The sequence below is a fragment of the Akebia trifoliata genome, chromosome 13 (genome assembly GCF_017979445.1).
Source record: "Akebia trifoliata isolate Shusen 1 chromosome 13, ASM1797944v1, whole genome shotgun sequence".
NCBI lineage: Eukaryota > Viridiplantae > Streptophyta > Magnoliopsida > Ranunculales > Lardizabalaceae > Akebia > Akebia trifoliata.
Window position 1 is genome coordinate 8352095 of NC_141387.1, and position 19724 is coordinate 8371818.

General features: G+C 34.1%; 1 protein-coding gene across 1 annotated transcript in view; it reads left to right on the forward strand.

Annotated features, from left to right (window-relative positions):
• Positions 1–18580, forward strand: part of LOC147387697 (GDSL esterase/lipase At1g31550-like) — a 31250-nt gene extending 12670 nt beyond the window's left edge. The window contains exons 3-5 of the mRNA XM_086420859.1: positions 11334–11482; positions 13851–14127; positions 18068–18580. Of these exons, the coding sequence (XP_086276985.1) occupies positions 11334–11482; positions 13851–14127; positions 18068–18297 (656 nt within the window). The 3' untranslated portion in view covers positions 18298–18580. The remainder of the gene's footprint in view (positions 1–11333; positions 11483–13850; positions 14128–18067) is intronic.
• Positions 18581–19724: the final 1144 nt, after the last annotated feature.

Consider the following 19724-nt stretch of genomic DNA (forward strand, 5'->3'; position numbering starts at 1 on the left):
CAAATTCATCAAGCATTGCATTATTATCCATCAAACAAATTTATCGAACCCATTAAACCTGAGGTCGATCTATCCACCAAAGGAGAAAACCCCTTTGTGCAATTGGTCAGAGACACCGATCTCCCTAGAAGCTGTGCAAGGTACACTAACCTTCGAGGCCTTCAAAGAGGAAGAAAAAAAAAACTCTAGCTTGCGTAGTGAGTCTTCGACCTTGGCCCAAAATCATATCGGAGACTTTACATTCCCTCAAATCCAAAAGGCTTTTAAAAATAATCTCTTAGCAAATAATGCAATTAAAATGACTGACATTGCAGAGGCTGAATTCGATTGAACATCTTAAGGTTGAAGAGGAGTTTGAATTTGGAGAAGAAGATGCTCCCAAAGATATGCAAAAATTTGTTGAGCACCTTGAAATGAGTGTCAAACGAAACGTCGAGGAAATTGACCCTGCCAATCTTAGGACTGTAGAAGATCCAAAGTTAGTTCAAATAGGCTCTCTCTAATCTAAGCAACAAAAAGTAGAACATAAAGAGTTTTTTATGATAGAAAGGTGTGTTTGCCTGGTCGTACCAATACATGCCCAGGTTAGATACAGACATGATCTTACACAGATTCCCTATACTTTCAGACACGAAGCCAGTAAAATAGAGGTTAAGACGAATGAAAAAATGAATATTGGAGATAAAAGAAAAGGTTATAAAATAATTCAAAACATGATTCCTAGAAGTAACTGTATACCGAGAATGGCTAGTAAACATAGTTTCAGTGCCAAAAAATGATGGAAAGGTTTGGATGTGTGTCGATTACATAAGTTTGAATAGAACAAGTCCAAAAGGCAACTTTCCGTTACCTCATGTTGACATGCTCATAGATAACATGGTCATTAAAAACCTATTCTCATTTATGGAATATTTTTCTACAAGAGTTACGACTTTCGGGTTGAAAACGCCGAGGCAACCTCTTAGTGAGCTATGATGGCACTTTTCCATGACGTGATCCACAAAGAAATGGAAGTAAACATAGACGACCTTATAGTCAAATCTTTTACAGAAGAAGAATACCTACCTCATAAAACTTCACAGAAATCTTTAACTGCCATGAAAGTACATTCTAAAACTCAATCCAGCTAAGTGCGCATTTGGAGCCACCTCTGGAAAGTTGTTAAATTTTATCGTCAATTGAAGGGAAATCAAAGTTGATCCCACCAAAGTCAGAGCCATGACTGAAATGAAGCTACCAGAACTAGAGAAAGAAGTCCGATTGTTCTTGGGAAGAATTCAATACATAAATATATTCATAGCATAACTCACCCCCATCTGTGAACCAATTTTCAAACTATTCAGAAAGAACGAGCCAAAAAAGTGGAACGAAGACTGCTCAGAGACTTTTGACAAAATAAAGTAGTTATTACTCAACCTTCCAGTCTCAGTCCTTCCAATTTCACGTTGCCCACTTTTGTTGTTTTGAATGTTTTAATAATGAAGCAAATTACGAAGCATGCATTGTCGATTTAAAAATTGCAATCAGCTTTGATATTGAAGAGTTAATCGACGACTCGAGCCTAGTCATTATCAAGTGACAACGGAAAGGAAAACCAGAGAGCAAAGACTATTTCCCTACAACCATTGATAAAATTAAAGCATCCAAACAGCCACGGTTCTATGATATTAACGCAATCCTGACCAACAGATTTCTTCTAGGAACTGCAACTGCATTAGATAAAAGAACAATCCAAAGACTAGCCGTCCGATTCTTTCTCAGTGGAAACATCTTGTACAAACATTCACACTTCAAAAATCATAAATTTGTAAAAACAAAAAATACTTTCTAAGATTTACTTTGCACCCCAAATCAGAAACTTCCTAAAATTGAAACCTTAAAAGATTTCAAAAACTAAAGTTGACCAAAGTCTTATACGTCAATAACCGTGCGATTGACGAAGTCCAAACCTCAAAATGATTGAATATTCAAAATGAAAAGGATAATTTATCATTACAGTCAACAAATTCTCTACAAAATCTTAATTAATAATCCTTAGAAAATATTTAATCTAAATAAAAGCTAAAAGTCAATATTCAATCAATCAATGGAATCAATTAAAAAACAAGAAGGAATCTAAATTTTTACATAATCACCACTTTCGTCAATTAAAAATTTACACAAAAATCTTTCTTAAACACAAAGACCTTCTAAAATCTTCTAAAAATAAAATAAAAAGTCCTAAAATCTTTCAAATACAAATTAGAAACAAAAAATCTATAAAATCCACAACCCTAGACTCATTCAAGCCATCCAAAAATAGAGAGAGAGACTCAAAATTCGTAGGTCCCAAGAAACTCTAGTTTGTTGAACACCAAAAAACCTCCGAAAATGCCTCCAACATTGAAAATTGATTCCCCCAACCATTCCCAATCAACCTAGCTTTCATTCTACCTAAAATAACCTTAAGATTCATCAAAACTTGAAGACACTCTAAAGAGATTGAAGAACAATCGTAGCAAAAGGGTGGATCCAACCCAGAATTAAAGAAGCTTGGAACATTGCAAATGAATCATTTATCCTCGAGCAAATTATTTCTTTTGAGAAAACTAAGCAACAACCCTTTTTCTTCTTTCATAGGTAAAATTCAATTATTTGTGTTTTTTTTTTTTTTTGTTTAATCCAAATTGAAATGTAACATTAATTAGAATTAGTAAAGATCGGTGTTTCCCAAGTGAGATTGATTCCTAGCTCTTTCCAATCCTGTTACTTGATCCTTGAATTTGTTCTCCCTCGTAGATCACTTTTTATCAATTTTTGAGAGTCAAAAGTGGGTTCCTAAACCCATTTAAAACTAGGTGGTGTCTCAATTTTTTTATACGGGTCTGTATTCATGGATCGTGGTATCTTCATTATGAAACTTCATTAACCTCACCATTCCTAAAACCATGAAACCCCTTTTGTACATACCAAACTTTCATAAAACCAACCATTTTTTTGAGCTAACATCAAACATCGCTCCGTGACACGAGCCTAAACTGTCCACCACCCTCAAGCACGAAACTGCCCGCTCCTTGGCAATAAGCTTAAAATTCATTGGTTAAACCATTAAACCCTTTGAAACTTGAACTAAGTGCCAATCTTGAGGAGAAAACCCCTAAGAAACTTTGGACAAGGATGATTTTGGGCAAGTTCAATTGTCAAAATTTAACCGTATGACCCTACGCTGAGTGTCGAATCTGGTAGCGAAAAGCCCTCAAGTGCTTAGCAAATGGGAGATTGGATTCCAAGCAAAGGATGAAACTTGCGAGTTGACCACTTCTACCCCTATAAAATCCAAACCATGGAACAACCCATCAAGCACGATCGGTGAAAAGCTGAAAGTGCAAATTTTGGATTGTAAGTGATTATTGCACTTCACTGCAAGTAACTCCCGCAAAGAGGAGCAGTTGTAGACACCCAAAATTGCGTACTCCTGTTTTAGGTACAAAACAGTGCAACATTTCGGCAATGCAACACGATCCCAAGAAGTCCGTAGGTAGAGAAAAAGAAAAATCCCTCTCCCCTGAACCCTTTTAAACCCTTCCCAAACCATTTCCCACAACCCCTCCCCCTAAACCATCTCCCAAAGCAATCCCGAAATCCAAACAGTTGAATCCCGTCCAAATCGAAAACCCTGATCCTTTTCTAGACACAATCATGACCCTTTCCAAAAGCCCAACACCATTCTCGAACCTCCACAACCTTTCCAAGTTCCATAAATCTTTCCTGTCTTAATTTCCCAACGTTTTGGAAAATTGAGATTTTCCAAGGAGTTTTTGAAACCTAAAAAACCTTCCCAAGACCAAACCAGACCCATTAGCTCAGCCCAAACCAAATGTCAACTGCCCAAGACACTCCTAACCACCTCATGGTAGAATCAATCGTATTTGACCACGAACTATTTAGATCGATCTACAACATCAGTGTGGTCAGTCTTGGATGACTAACAACCCTAAACTGCCCCCTATTGTGTGCTTGCTTGTTTCAAAAGACAATTTATAGACTGATCTTCAAGATGGGTATGTTCCCCGCACTATAAAAAGGGGTGCACCCCTCCTAATTTCACACATGTTTGAACTCTCAATTTCATTTCTTTTTCTTTCACATACTCTTACTCATTCCTTCGTTCTCTTGCCATTTCTGGAAGCTGCATCATCTCTCAACAAACCTCAAAAACTTGCCCACTTTCCCCGACCTTCCTAATTTCAAACCTCAAGCCACCAATAACCCACATAGTTGAACCCCTGCAAAAATTGCCCAAGTTATTTCCTAGTTTTCCTTGATACCATCGAACCCTTGCCCAATTTACCCCTAACACTACCCCCTATTTATCCCAACGTAATAGAAGCTTTGCCTGCACTACAACTCAGATATTGAGAGGACTACCGAAGTATTGCCCAATCTTCCATTGAGCTAACAAGCATACAAATGTAAAAAATAAAATATTTATATAGTATCTTTATATTTTTGGTAGAATTATCAGTTTTAATTCTTACTCTGGCAAAGTAATTTGGAACACCTCTTTGTACATTATGCACTTGGAAAGATCAGACGAAACAACCAGAGGTTGCCCCTTTCAAAAATCCACAACCAGAAATCTTCCATGAAACCTCGAACACTCATCAAACCCCTCAATTATATCCTCTTCAAACTCTCACTTCCACTACAAACCACACTCACTTATCTTTTGAATATCACACTATTACGCAATCAAAGATCAGATATTCTTCAAAACAATGGTCTAGAATAGTTTTTTAGAAGGACAAGGAGATTAGGATGCTTAACACCTTCCCCATTCTCAACCAAATCACTTAACTTGAACTGTTAATCACACAAATTAAATTGGAGTCATCTCAATCAAACCTGAACATTCACTACTCCATAAAATCACGTAGTACCTCCACTAAAGTTCTCCCCCCAAAAGGGAAGAGATAAGTGAGGGTAGGCACTAAAATAGTGACACAAAGTTGAACATGATATAAACATAAAACAATATGTAAATAAAATTGCAACTCCTCAGATAGATTTCACCCAACCCCACCCATCTAATTCTGAGAGCTTTGCTGGAGGGGCTAGGGTGTTCTGGCCATAGACTTCCATCCAATACCCACAATAAAAATACTAAGTAGAAATGCTTTTTTTTTTTTCTAATAATATTTAATCACAAAAAAGAAAGGAATAGATTTATCCTACCTGTTTTCCTAGCTAATTGCTTCTAAACCTCTCCAAGGTTATACTTCTTGATTGATTTTCCTCTAAAACTAAGTTTTATTTTTAATAGTGGTAATTAAAGAAAACAGGGTGAAGAAGAAGTATATGTCGTAATTGAAAGATGAAAATGAAAAATGAGAGAGATCAAGATAAGTCCCCCCCCCCCCCCTCCTTTTGTTTTTGTTTTTTTGTTTTTTCTATTCCCTTAGGTTTAAATGAGAAAAATTATTTATGAACACCCGTTTTGGTACCAACCCATTTTCCTATTCCGAAGATCCCAACCATTTTGGTACTGGACCCACATGGTGTCGAGGATTTTTGTGGTGGTGCCACACAGCATCACCACAATTTCTTGCACTAAACTCTGATATTCTAACCATATTTAGCTTGGCACAAAATAAAGTAAATTTTAAATTTTAAATTCTTTCCTAAACATCATTTCCACTCAATTGATTAATTTATTAAAATATATAAGATCCTATTTAATCTTTATATTATCTATGGGTTGAGTTTTATAGATAAAATTCCTAATTCCATTCAACTAGAAGGAAAAAAAAAAAGATGGCTGGTAGAGAGAAGCTTTGAGTCTTAGAGAGAGAAAGTTACATAGCACAAACAACTCATTGTTTTGCCTCGCTTGATTTATCAATTTGCAACCCAATTGTAGTAGTTTCCGACGATGGGTTAATGTTTTATTCGTCTCTAGATATGTTTTAAAGTTTGGATGACATATTCTACATTGAAGTAGCCTTAGAGGCCATACTATGCTAGGAAAACATGACTTTAAATATAAAAATCATCATTTTATGTCCAAAATAAGCTTTTCGTAAAATTTGATCAAATTACCAAAATAACCCTGATACTAAAACATACGACTATATTATGCTTAGGAAAATCCTTTCAGACACATATAATGACATTTTGGACTTTAATAAAAAACAAAATTCATAAATTTGCACTAAATTTATTAAAAACTACAAAAACACACAAGGGTTCATACCTCTTTCACATCGAAAAACAAAGAACATGAAAAAAAAAAAAAAACTTCTAATGAATTCCTATTGAAAAATTACTTCCAAAACATTGAAAAGTGACCTACCAAAGCACAAACTGTTTTGTGGGAAAAACGGTAATTTATCTCAAACCCAATAAATTAAAAAAATTGAAAAATCTTGAAAAAAAATTAAAATTTTTGAACCAATAAAATTTCAATAAAAATTTTAAATCAGTAAAATACTTAGTCAACTCTAAATAATTGATAAAATTTTAATAATAATAATTAACAATTATTTTAGTTGTGGGCCCATTTACTTAAGTGAGGGGCCCACCTAAAGTTAATTCAAATACCCCTCATGGGGGAGGGGGGTCTTAAGAATCTTAAAATATTTAAATCTTATTCCTACGTAAATATAAACAATTTTAATCTAATTAAAACAAATAAAATCCAAAACATAAATAGGATAATCTTAATTTAAACAAATCCTAATTCACCTAAAAAGCTATAAAAGGGATCTCTATTGCCATAAAGCTTATGCCATCTTGAAGCCTCAGAGAAATCTATCGAAACTCTCAAGAAATTACCTTCCCAAAACCCAAAAATCAATGCCCCAACTTATTACCTATATCCTAATCCTTGATTTTCAACTAGAAAAAACCCTAGAAGACCATCAAATCGATCAAACCTTCGACAATAATAACAATCCAACAAGAAAATTCGTATTTTTATTTACGGATTTTCGAGGGAAGAGAAATATATCGAAACTCTCAAGAAATTACCTTCCCAAAACCCAAAAATCAATGCCCCAACTTATTACCTTTATCCTGATCCTTGATTTTCAACTAGAAAAGACCCTAGAAGACAATCAAATCGATCAAACCTTTGACAATAATAACAATCCAACAAGAAAATTCGTATTTTTATTTACGGATTTTCGAGGGAACTTGCAACCGTAATCAACAAGGTAAGTTTCTGAATGTCCTCTTCTAGAGTTTAGGTAATTTATTTTCCAATAAAGATCTTTTACTAATAATAGAGACCCATTTTTGCTGGGTGGGATTGCTCCCTAACACCTTCAAATCCTGTAACCTGGTCCCTAGACTCGTCCTCTTTGTATATTATTGCCTTTCCACTCGCACGACTTGAGGTGCTTTCACGTAGATTGAAGATTGATTGGGTAACTCATCTTTTATTTTTTTCTTCTAGGATTCAAAAATTACTTGGTCCTTGGGGGAGTGCTGCTCTGATTATGTGGGAATTGGATTTATAGTGATACAGAAGAGGATTATCCATTTCCTTTTCCCTGTAATCTTTCCTAGTTAGAGTTATCTCAATTGTTTTTATTGAAGTTCTATGATGGGTGATCAACATAATATAGTTGGAGATCCTTTTTATTTATTTTTTGATTGGTAAGCTGGGGTTAAGGGACCCCTCCCAATAAAACCACTTCTAACGAGTGTAGATACAAGATAAATCTTCTTGAACAATTTTTAGAAGATCATGCGGAACATTGGATCTATCCTGAATAATAAAAAACCTATTCGAAGCCGCCCCCAATTTCGCTAAAAAATTGCTGCCCTGTTAGCCTCTCTCCATTGAAATTCAAAAAAACATTCATCAAAGCATCGAGCTATGTCTGCAATCTCCATTAGAGTTTCTTCATATTTCCATGAAGGCTTAAGTTCTTTCGTTATGCACTTGATTGAATACATCGAATTTGATGAGATCAGAATTCGCTTGAAATCTCTCAATGTTGCATATCTCATTGCTTCCAAGATTGCTTGGATTTCAATCTGAATAATGTTTGTGGGTAAACAACCTACTCAGCTTGCATCGGTAGAGAAAAGGACCTCCAGAGCCCTCTTTATTCACTTCAGAGAACTTATTTTTCATTTTCAATAAGAAGACTTCCTGCTCATTAAGAATGCTTTGGTGGTAAAATTCTTTAAATCAAGGATGACGAAATCCTTCAAGCCAAATATCGAGTTATAACAAAAGAAGTGAGTCATTGAAATCTCTTAACCTACTACAAAAAAGAATTTAGACATGCCCCTTTTTTATAAATAAATGCCAATTTTTGAAAAAATGTCAACTTTTGAAAAAATGTCATCTAAAGTGAATTTTTTCGCCGGTAGAGAGATTGCACTAAAATGTGTGAGACTTTAGACATTTGTTTATGTTTGAACCTTAAACATCAATTTTTGAAAAATCGATGTCAAAACCCCCCCTTAATACATGCCTTTTTTCATCTCAAGAATAGACTTCACTCTTATAGACATCATTTACAAAGTGACGTTTAAAGTCTTTTATGTGCTAGCGCTCTAAGCCTTGTGAGGCAATAACCATAGACCATTGTCATGTGTTGTTAACTTTTTCACCTCTGTCTGACATGAGAGCCATCTAGATAAAAGAGAGGTTACCCTTTGTTGTGTTCGCTATGAGAGTCTATAAATAGACCCCTCTTTTCAGGCCCTCCAATAGAGATCCATCAATTGTCCCATGATAGATTTTTTTTTTTTTTTGAATTTACCTTTCTCCTGTATGAGGAGCATATTTATCCTTACGAATGTGGTTTACAACTAAAACCATCTCTAAGGATTTCTCCAAGGGTTGCAATCCAGAACAGTATCGCGTTCCTTGAGGAACATATATATGGAGTCTACGTGCCATATTTTGGTTGGATATTAAATACATTGGGCTGTGTGCAATATAGAAGACGGCTTGATTAAGAGTCCAATGTGTTTCAAACTCCAACCAAAATGTGCCACATAAATATCATTCCTATTCTATAGGAATGGGACACCTTACCTTAGTGTTTTTCGCTTGCACTCTCTACTGAGGGTAATTTTGTGAATTGGGTATTAATTCAATACACTCAGACTCATGTGATTGGTTGATCCCAGATTCTCTGAGCAAAACATTTTTCCCTTACCTGAGCCTGATTCTAATAAGTCTCTCAATGATTTTGAATTCCAAATTTGTCTTGATGACTCATTAATTCTTATCCTACTTGTCGACTTTATAGCCTTCTCTTAATTCCTAGTTACATCCTAATGCCATTAATGTTTAATTAGTACTAATATATCTATTATAACCTTAAATTAAAATTAATTTACATGGGCCTGGACCCCATGAGACTTGATTTTCTAGGCTTACCAAAATATAATGATTAGCATATAATCTTTTTCCTCCCTTTTTACATCAATCATGTTTGATCGATTTGATTAATGAACATTTTTTTTGTCTCTTAAATGATTCCAGTTTGTTATATATTTTTCCATATAAGCAAAAATACATGTTTGATTAGGTCAACAATCCCCAAGAAAAGTTTTACTTGGATTGGGTCTTTGAGATTGTGACATAAAAGAGAGCTTTTTTTCTTTTTGGATCAATAAGCTGAAGCTCTAAGGGTCCCCACCCCTTTCAGTAAAAAAAAAAAGAGCACGTTAGAAATCAAATCACCTTGCAATATGGAACTCTTGCTTGAAAAAAAGTCTTTCTAGAGCGTCTGTGCAGGACATTGTGTTTCACACTGTGTTGATGTGGAGGTGCATACAGAATTGTAAATGCTTTAACTCGGGAAATATCTAAGGTTCTGTGCGCACCTCCACATCCGCATGGTGTAAAATGCAGTATCCTAGATAGTCACTTTAGCATTTTTAAAAGAAAAAAAAGAAAAAGAAAAATGGCTTAATGGAACCTGCACTAGGGACTTCTTTCTGAATGTTTTGGATGGTAGCCTAACCGGTCACTTAGTAAAAAAAAATTCTCAGTGCACTCTTTGTTGGATTAATGTGGGATTTATCTTAAGGTTTGAATGAAAGTGTATGTCAAAGTAAAGTAAAAGTAAAAAAGAAAAAGCAAAAAGTAAAAAAGTCAAAGTAAGAATTAAGTAGTTTATTTTTCAAAGTTGTGGTGTAAACTTTTTAGTCTCATATCGGATAAAAACAACTAAAAAGTATAACTCTCATATAATAATCTAGTAAATGTGAGAAAGATATGGGTCAAGCCCATGCGTGCATGTGAGGGCTCATGGATTCTAAAAGGGATTTGAACCCATTAGTCCGAAAAACCTTAGTGCATGCGTGCGCGTGTGTGCATACAGGGGAGAGTGTGGATTTATACCTTATGTGAGTGCGTGTGAAAAACCCACTTTCGCTAAAATTTTGTTAGACTGCTCTACAGACAAAATCACAACCCAAGTTCACTTGTCAACAGTTTTGGTGACAGCCTATAGAGGCACTTCTATTTCTATGCCCCATAAAAGATGAAACTTAAATTGTCGTGATAGACTATTCAAATCGTTGACATGGATTGCTGAAATTCTTGGGACCAAGCATTTAAATAGTTGATTTCAACGAATCATGTTCAAGAATGAAGATCAACGACGATCCCAACAGTAGTAAAAGATTGATCTCAGCAATTGGAACAAAGTTCGATCTTTATAATTTTAATGTCAATCTCGAAGATTTGAATTGTCGATCTAAACTATTTGACTAATTGATCTTAATAATGGAAAGCAGGAGAGGGGCATTAAGAAAGAAAAAAGTTTACTAATTGGACAATCAAGGTAGCACGCAAAGCTTAGGGGGTATTTAGAAAGAAATGCTTCCGGTATATTAAATAATTTTCCCAAATAAATAAAGTTATTAGGGTGTATGGTAATAAACCATGTCAAATTTTAAGAAGATTGAATTAGATTTGCTTGTTAAATCGAATTTGAAAGTGTTCATATATTTTCTTCAACTGTTTTATTTATTTATAAATCCTATTAGGGTATCGATTTAGAGAATCAATCAAATTTTCACAAACAAGATTAGTAGTTGTAAGTAACACATGAAGAAATATTTTGAACAAAGGTCCCGACATCAACACTAATAGACTTTAACCAACTAATCAAACATGAAACATATACCCCCATACACCTTACTAAAAGATTACTCTTTTAACACAGAATCCAAAACTTTTTGGCAACCAATGGACATAAATAATAAGCTAAGCTCATATACAAAGCATGTTTAGAGTGTTATTTCAACAAAGTTTCCGTTTTTCTTAACCATTGTTTCTTTTTTAAGTTTTCTTTTGTAACCTTCTATAATCATAGATTGCAGAGACTTCTTCAGTAGATCTCTATTTTTCGTGGGAGAGATTGGGGGAAACGATTACTTCCACCCTCTTATTGATGGAATGACTTCTGAAGAGATTCGAAGTATTGTACCTATTGTCATCGATGTCATATCCCAAACAATACAGGTGAGCAAAAAGAAAAACTGGATTGTTGAGACATTCAATTTTTTTAGGGATTAGTGAATCAATAGTGCATCACTGTCAACAAAATAATAAAAATATATAGAAAAACATTAAAAATATAATACAAATCATGAAAGTTTAGAGACCCATTTATTCCTTTTATTCTCTCACAAGCAAGAATATTATATTTATTATTTTATCAGTATATTATTATTATTATTATTATTATTGTTTTTGGACCTACATCCATTTGCATACGGACAGGATGGGCCAAGATTTTATTTTATTTTTATTGTTTTTTGTTTTTTTTTTTTTTGGTTTTTGGTTTTTGTTTTTTGTTTTTTGTTTTTTGTTTTTTTTTTTGTGGGGTGTGTGTGTGATCATTTGTTTAATGGAAAATCTCAAACATTGTTTAAGATTAAAATGTCCAAGAAACAAAATACAAGTCAATTTTTTTTTAATTATCAGTAAGCTGGTGTTGAAGGTACCCCACTCTTTTATTAATATATATATTTTGTAAGCTATTAATATACTAAGGAAGTTAGTTACGTGAAAGATCATCCAGCATAATTCTCTCTAACTCTTGAGGGATAAAATTAACATCCTCAAATATTACCAAATGCAAGTCTTGCTCGAAGGATGTACTAATAAAACATTACACAGTTGAGATTGGAAAAAGTACAACCGAATCTCTAAAAGAAATGAATCTCTAGGATGTTAAATTATCTAAAATATATGATTTTTCTCACATTGTATCTGACTATTTAACGTTGTGCATCAAACATTATTTTAGATTAGAATAATGTAAGTACTTTGGTGGGTATTGCATATACCTTGGGGATTTGGACAACATTTGGTGCTCTAAAATGCCAATTGCCTCACCACTGCTAGTCAGGCCTATGGGTCCGGAGCCTCGTCATAAAAAGAAGAATAATCTAAATACCTAATTAATCAACATATTTTATTCGAAATGGAGGGCCAAAAAGAAAAATAAACATGTAAAATTTAGTCCTAAAAAGAATGTTTGATTTAGACATGCCCAAATATATTTCAGTGAATATTTAATTTAACCCCTTATGTTTTCATATTGACGACATCCCCCCTTGACCCTCGCATTCTCTAACAGAATGAAAATTGATCAAGATGCCTTCTTCAACTTTTGACTAGAAACCCTTGATTTTTCTTCCCAATACCAATCATCTTAGGCAAATTGTTTTATCCTAGTCTTCAGGCTTGAGATTAATCTACTTCAACCTGATGATGGGATTTTGGATAGAAAATTCAAGGTTTTATCATAAGTCGTTAATTTGAGATTCAAAATGATAGATTGAAGATAAGTTAAATAGATTAAAAGTAACTTACCATGTAAGTTGAAGAACTTGAAAATGACTATTATTAAGAAAAAAAATCAATTTTTTAATATAAGTAAAAGATGAAGGCCTTTACGTCATTTTTTTTAGTCTACAAGCGAAGAGAAAGGTCAGATGGGGCATGTCGTCAACCAAACCGTGGAGGGGAGCATTGAAAGTAAAATTTTATCAAGCACGAAACAAACAATTCCAGAGGGGGCATGTCTTCAGTTTAAAACCACAGGGGGTCTCTCAAATCTCAATCAAATTATTGGAGGGTATATCTAAAGCAAACCTAAAAATTTGAAGGTATGTGAAAATTGAAATTTTTTGACGGGCCAAAGCCCACAAATTTTAGAAAGCGAAATTTGACAGCCTATGACCAGTAAAAATTTTCATGATCCCCAATTCGACAGCTAAGAGCCATCAAATTTCTCCTTTGATCCATCGAAAAAGAAAATTTTGATGCCTTAGTCTATCAAATTTTATGAAATTCAATGGCCTTGGGCTGTCAAATATAGGCTTTTTTCAAAGGTGGCAGGGGGGGGGGGGGTGTTCCGCATAATAATAATAGAAAATTCATGGTATTCTCAAGAACCAAGAGCATCAAGAGGCATCAATGTTTTTTCTCTATATCGAGAGTTCCTCGATCTACTGGCAGGTATGTAAAGATTCACACTAAAATAGCTATTTGATTAGATTTTGGTTTTGTATCTTATCCAATCAAATACTAAATCATATATAGTTATATTTCTACTTGAAGTTTATTCAATAGATGAATGAATTTTAAAAATATGCTTACATGTTGTTTAAGGAGTGAGAGTATGGAAACAGTCCAAACTGACAATAAGAACCGAAACAAATAACTAAAAAAATGGTTAATTGTCACTATAAAACTTATTCAAAATTAATTAAAAAAGTTACACCAAATTCGTGCTAGCAGATTGATACATTATTAAAGAAACTACTATATATAATATAATCTCCATTAATTGATGACTTCTTCTTCTTGTTGGACATAGACATTGATCAAACATGGGGCCCAGACGCTCATGATCCCTGGAAACATTCCAATTGGCTGCTCTGCAGTCTATATTACATCTATTAAAAGTTCAAACAACGAATCATACAACCCCAAAACGGGTTGTCTGGACTGGTTAAATGAGTTTTCCGAGTACCACAATGATTTTCTTCAGAAAGAGCTAAATAGATTACAAAAGCTGCATCCTCATACCACTATCATCTACGCCGATTACTACAATGCTGCCATGCGCTTTTATAATTCTCCAAGTCAATTTGGTACGCATTCTAACTTTATTTGAGATATATTTTCTTTTTCTATTTTTCAAACTCTTTTATATGTATATACATGTGTGTATAGCAGGATTGCGATCCAACATGTTTTGTAAATTGGGGTTAGAAGTTTTGCAATGAGCTGACTTTTAGTGAGAATGATCTCTATAATGTAGAGATCACCCTCACCAAAATTCAGCGCAGTTTGAAATTTCTAACTCCATTAAAAGGGGTTCATAAAAAATAGACAATCCACAATTCTTCAACTTGTAAAATGTGGTTAGAAGTTTTGAAATAGACTATTTTTGGTGAGGAAGATCTCTCACCAAAGAAATCATCCTCATTAAAATTTAACCCATTCTGAAACTTCTAACTCATATAGGACAATACATATTGGATAAAATGTTGACAAAACATTGGATCCTTATCCTGACCACATATATATATATATTATATATATAATATATAATATATATATATATATATATATATATATATATATATAGCGTTATTACGACCCCTATTACGACTCACATTGTGACTCACCGTTTGTCTTATATGGGCAAAAATGTTTGGAATGGGCTGATTTTTTGTGAGGATGATCTCTGTGATGAGGGGATCATCCTGCCAAAAAATCATCCCATTCCAAAACTTCTAACCCCATCAAAATTGATTTACAAAAATTGGACGGTCTAAAATTTTTCAACTTGTAAACATGGGGCTAGAAGTTTCATAATGAGTTGATTTTTGGCAAGGATGATCTCCTCACCATAGAGATCATCCTCTCAAAAAATCAGCCCATTCGAAATATTTTTACCCATATAAGACAAAACACGGTGTCGCAATGTGAGTCGTAATAAGGGTCGTAGGAACCCGACCCTATATATATATATATATATATTTATGTTCAACACCCTACACTTTACCCTATACTTTACCCTACGTGTTTTGGCCTACATGGTTTAGAAGTTTTGGAATAGGCTGATTTTTGGTGAGGAGATCATCCTCACCAAAAATCAGCCCATTCCAAAACTTCTAACCCCATAAAAAATGGTTTACAAAAAATGGACGGTGCACGATTTTTCAACTTGTAAACATGGGGCTAGAAATTTCGGAATGGGCTGATTTTTGGTGAGGAGGATCTTCTAACCGTAGAAATCATCCTCACCAAAAATCAGCCCATTCCAAAACTTCTAACCCATGTAGGACAAAACACGTTGGTAAAGCGTAGGGTGGCGAACGGGACCCATATATATATATATATATATATATATATATATATATATATAATATATATATGGGTCCCGTTCGCCACCCTTAGTTTTACCACACACTTTAACAAACGCGTTTTGTCTTACATGGGTTAGAAGTTTCGGAATGAGCTGATTTTTGGTGAGGATGATCTCTATGGTGAGGAGATCATCCTCACCAAAAATCAGCTCATTCCAAAACTTCTAACCCCATCAAAATTGATTTACAAAAAATGGACGGTCCACGATTTTTCAACGTGTAAACATGGGGCTAAATATTTCGGAATGGGCTGATTTTTGGGGAGGATGATCTTCTAATCATAGAGATCATCCTCACCAAAAATCAGCTCATTCCAAAACTTCTAACCCATGTAGGACAAAAAACGTTTGTTAAAGTGTGTGGTAAAACTTAGGGTGCTGAACATTTCCCTATATATATATATATATATATATATATATATATATATATATATATATATATATATGGGGAGTGTTCGGAGGCCCTAAAGAGAGCCAAACATTGTGCCAAAACTTTTTCAAAGCATGGTTAAAAGTTCCGGAATGGGCTGATTTTTTGTGAGGATGATCTCTATGATAAAAATATCATCCTTATGAAAAATCAGCTCATTCCGAAACTTGTAATCCTAATTTACAAGTTGAAGAATCGTGGACCGTCTAATTTTTGTAAACCACTTTAGATAGGGTTAAAAGTTTTATAATGGGCTGATTTTTGATGAGGATGATCTCTCATCATAGAGATCATCCTCACAAAAAATTAGCCAATTCCGCAACTTCTAACCCATGTTTTGAAAAATGTTTGGCTGTCTTTAGGGTCTCCGAATGCCACTTTATATATATTTATATATGTGGGGTCTTTCAAGGGGACATTAGTAAAAACATATGTAAAAACAATCATTTTTTCAAAATATATAAGATTCGGATTGAGCTGATTTTTCGTGATGATGATCTCGATGGTGAGAAGAGCATCCTCATAAAAAATCAGCCCAATCTAAATCCATCAAAAGTGGTTTACAAATTATTGATAATAAATTGATAGTCTACATTCTAAATCACTTTCGATGAGGTTCAAAGGTTCAGATTGGGCTGATTTTTTGTGAGGATGATCTTCCCATCATAGAGATCATCCTCACAAAAATTCAGCTCAATCCAAACCTTCTAACCGATATTTTGAAAAATAAATGTTTTTACATTTGTTTTTGTTTATGTATAAGTTGATCCTGAACTTGCATATATAATTTTATCTCTGCCCAGGTTTTAGAACCTATTGAAAATTGTCAAATCAAATAGCCAAAAAAATTCAGTTAAACTGACTAATTTAGTGTGAGGCCCAAAAGTCAATAGGTTTTATGGGTCCAAATACTGTGATTAATGGAAGTTCTTCCATTGTCATCTTTGGTCATATCTAAAGTTTAAAATATCATCTCAAAGTAATATTTAAGGTAGTGGAAAAATCAAGACTGTCTCGAGGGAGCAGATCTCTATAGCCTGTTTTTCTTGTAGCTTCCTTTAGCACCTTTTTCTACAGTCACAATTGCTACATTATGAAAAAATGACACCACAACCATCTCGAGTTGGTGGCTTAGTTGATCAGAATTTTTATAGGAAAAAAAAAAATGGCATTTCTTTTTTGGGTAAATTATATTTTGTGAGTTGGATATGACGAAATTCCGATTCCGACTTACTATTCATTTTAATTCCCAAACATGAAGAGCTAGATTGCACGTTTTTCAAAGTGACGATCTTACTGATACAAAGTAGCGAGATCTCTGATATTTTTTTTTTCAAAGTGACAATCTCGCTAGTTTAATTTACATAGTGGCAGTCTTGTTAAAAGGTAGCGAACTTGCGAGATATTCACTTTTGTAACCCGCGAGATTGTCAATTTTCAAAAACATATCAGAGATCTCACTTCTTTATATAAACGAGATCGTCAATTTGAAAAACATGTGATCTTGCTCTTCATGTTTTGGGAATTAAAATGAACAGTGAACAAGAATGATAATTTTGTCAATGGTTGATCACGTTTTGGGAAATTTCTCTTCTTTTTTTTACTAGATCAAGGGCTTTGAAAATCAGGGTCATAGTGTTAACCATTCATCAAATCAAAATATGCACATATCTTCTCTAGATTAGCACTAGTTACAATAATTTAAAGATTTGACTAAATCTCAGAATCTGCCATATCTTTTGCAGATCATCATAAGAAGTTTAGATTAGGTTTTAGCATTTATATTTTCTAACTATGTATTTAGTTTACTTGTTGTATATGTACATAACAAAATCCCTTTAATTGTAGTTCGAATCTGTTTTAGTTCTCTATATTTATACAAAAAGAAAAGCACAACAAAGTGTGTATTGTAATCTCAATTTATTTAAACTTTCTGTTCTTTCACATCGACCTCTCAAATTTAAATTAATGACAAGATTTTGCTATCTTGTCGATGTGGTACTCTCTCAATGATTAAAAAACATGACATGGAACCATAAGAAAGAAGTGCTACGGAGGATCTGCTCCCTACTCTCAATCTAATTAATACTTTAAGAAATTCAAAACATTCCTGAAACAATTGATAATAGAACTTTTAAGTCATTGTCATGACAGCCATATCCTTTTAATCATTCACCTATCGAATCATGTGACCCCTCATTTTATAGTAACTTTTGTTTCGTTTCAGGCTTTTTAAAAGGGGCAATTACTGCTTGTTGTGGAGGGCCAGGTCCATATAATTTGAACATCAAGGTCCAGTGTGGAATGAAGGGTTCGAATGTCTGCAACAACTCATTGTTGTATGCCAGTTGGGATGGCATTCACCTAACAGAAGCGGCATATAAAAAAATTGCCACTGGGTTAATTAGATGGATCCAACACCATTGCTCCAATCAACATCTCTTGGAAAAAGCATAAAATAAACGTTATTGATTGTGTCTTAAAAAATGGATGGTAATAAACTTTTTAAGATATGTTATCAATCATGGGAGATGTTAGTGTCATTATTACTTATTTCTAGCACCCTTGTAATACCACCACGATAATCAACCATTGACATTGCAGGTGTATGCCCCCTTACAAATCTATAATTTTGGTGTCTCCAATCTTTCTGTATATTCATTACTGCCTTCCTAAAAATTACTACAAACTACAAGTTGAATAGTGATATCTATGTGGGATCAGAATAAAGCATGTGGTGGTTATTAGAAAGGTGTTGCGCTGGACTGCCGAACTAGTGAGTGTTCATATGCCAAAAATGTATTGTGATTGAAGAAATTTGAAATTGGATTGATTATCTTGATTGATTACAATGAACCCTAATAGGGTTTCTATGGAGAACATGAGAATCAGATACATATATGTTAGAAGATTAGGGTTAAAGAGAAGAGGAAAATTGAGAAGGGAATGAATTGGTCACACCCAATAGGGTTCGGCCTCTCTTTTATATTGAAAACATGTGGTTGGTCATGTGGGCTAAAGTTTGGGCCCTCATGACATTAAATAAGAATTCTAACACTCCCCCTCAAGCTGGAGCATACAAATCTAACATGCCTAGCTTAGTACAAAAAGTAATAAAGGAACTCTTAGACAATGGTTTTGTAAGAATATTCCCAACTGATCTTCTGACTTGATATAGAGAGTAGACATCTTCTTATCCATCACTATATCATGAACAAAGTGACAATTAATCTCTATGAGCTTAGTTCTCTCGTGGAATACTTGATTACTAGCTATCAACTTGGTTATCACAATACATAAGAATAGGAGTAGGAACTTCAATCCCCATCTCCTTTAAAAGACTCTGAACTTAAAATATCTCATATGTAGTATGTAACATTTTATATTCTATTTCATCACTAGAACAAACTATAGCTTATTGTTTTTTACTAATCCAAGTCATCAAATTACCTCCCACAAATGTACAATGCCTAGAAGTATATCTACGATCAATCTAACTCCCTGCCCAATCAACATCTAAGAAGCTAGTAATGGATATAAGAGGTGAAGGTCTATATAATAATTGATAAGGTCCCAATTATTCGATTTTGGGACCGTAATTGCATTAAGATTACCATTGCATAAATGTTAGTTCCTTTAAATAATTGCAAAATTATTTTACTTATCCAAATTAATAAAGCTAATGATATTAGTGTTAATTGTAGCGCACGTGGAAGCCAACAAATCGCGAAACAATTACGGTTACAATACACGAGTCGAAGGGAAGTTTCCAGAAAAATCGGTCGATTTGGGCGCCACGTCACCGCGCCGCGGCTAGGCATGACCGCGCCGCGGTCATTTCGAGGAATTTGGTTTCGAGATTTTTACAGAAGCTTCTAGAAGCT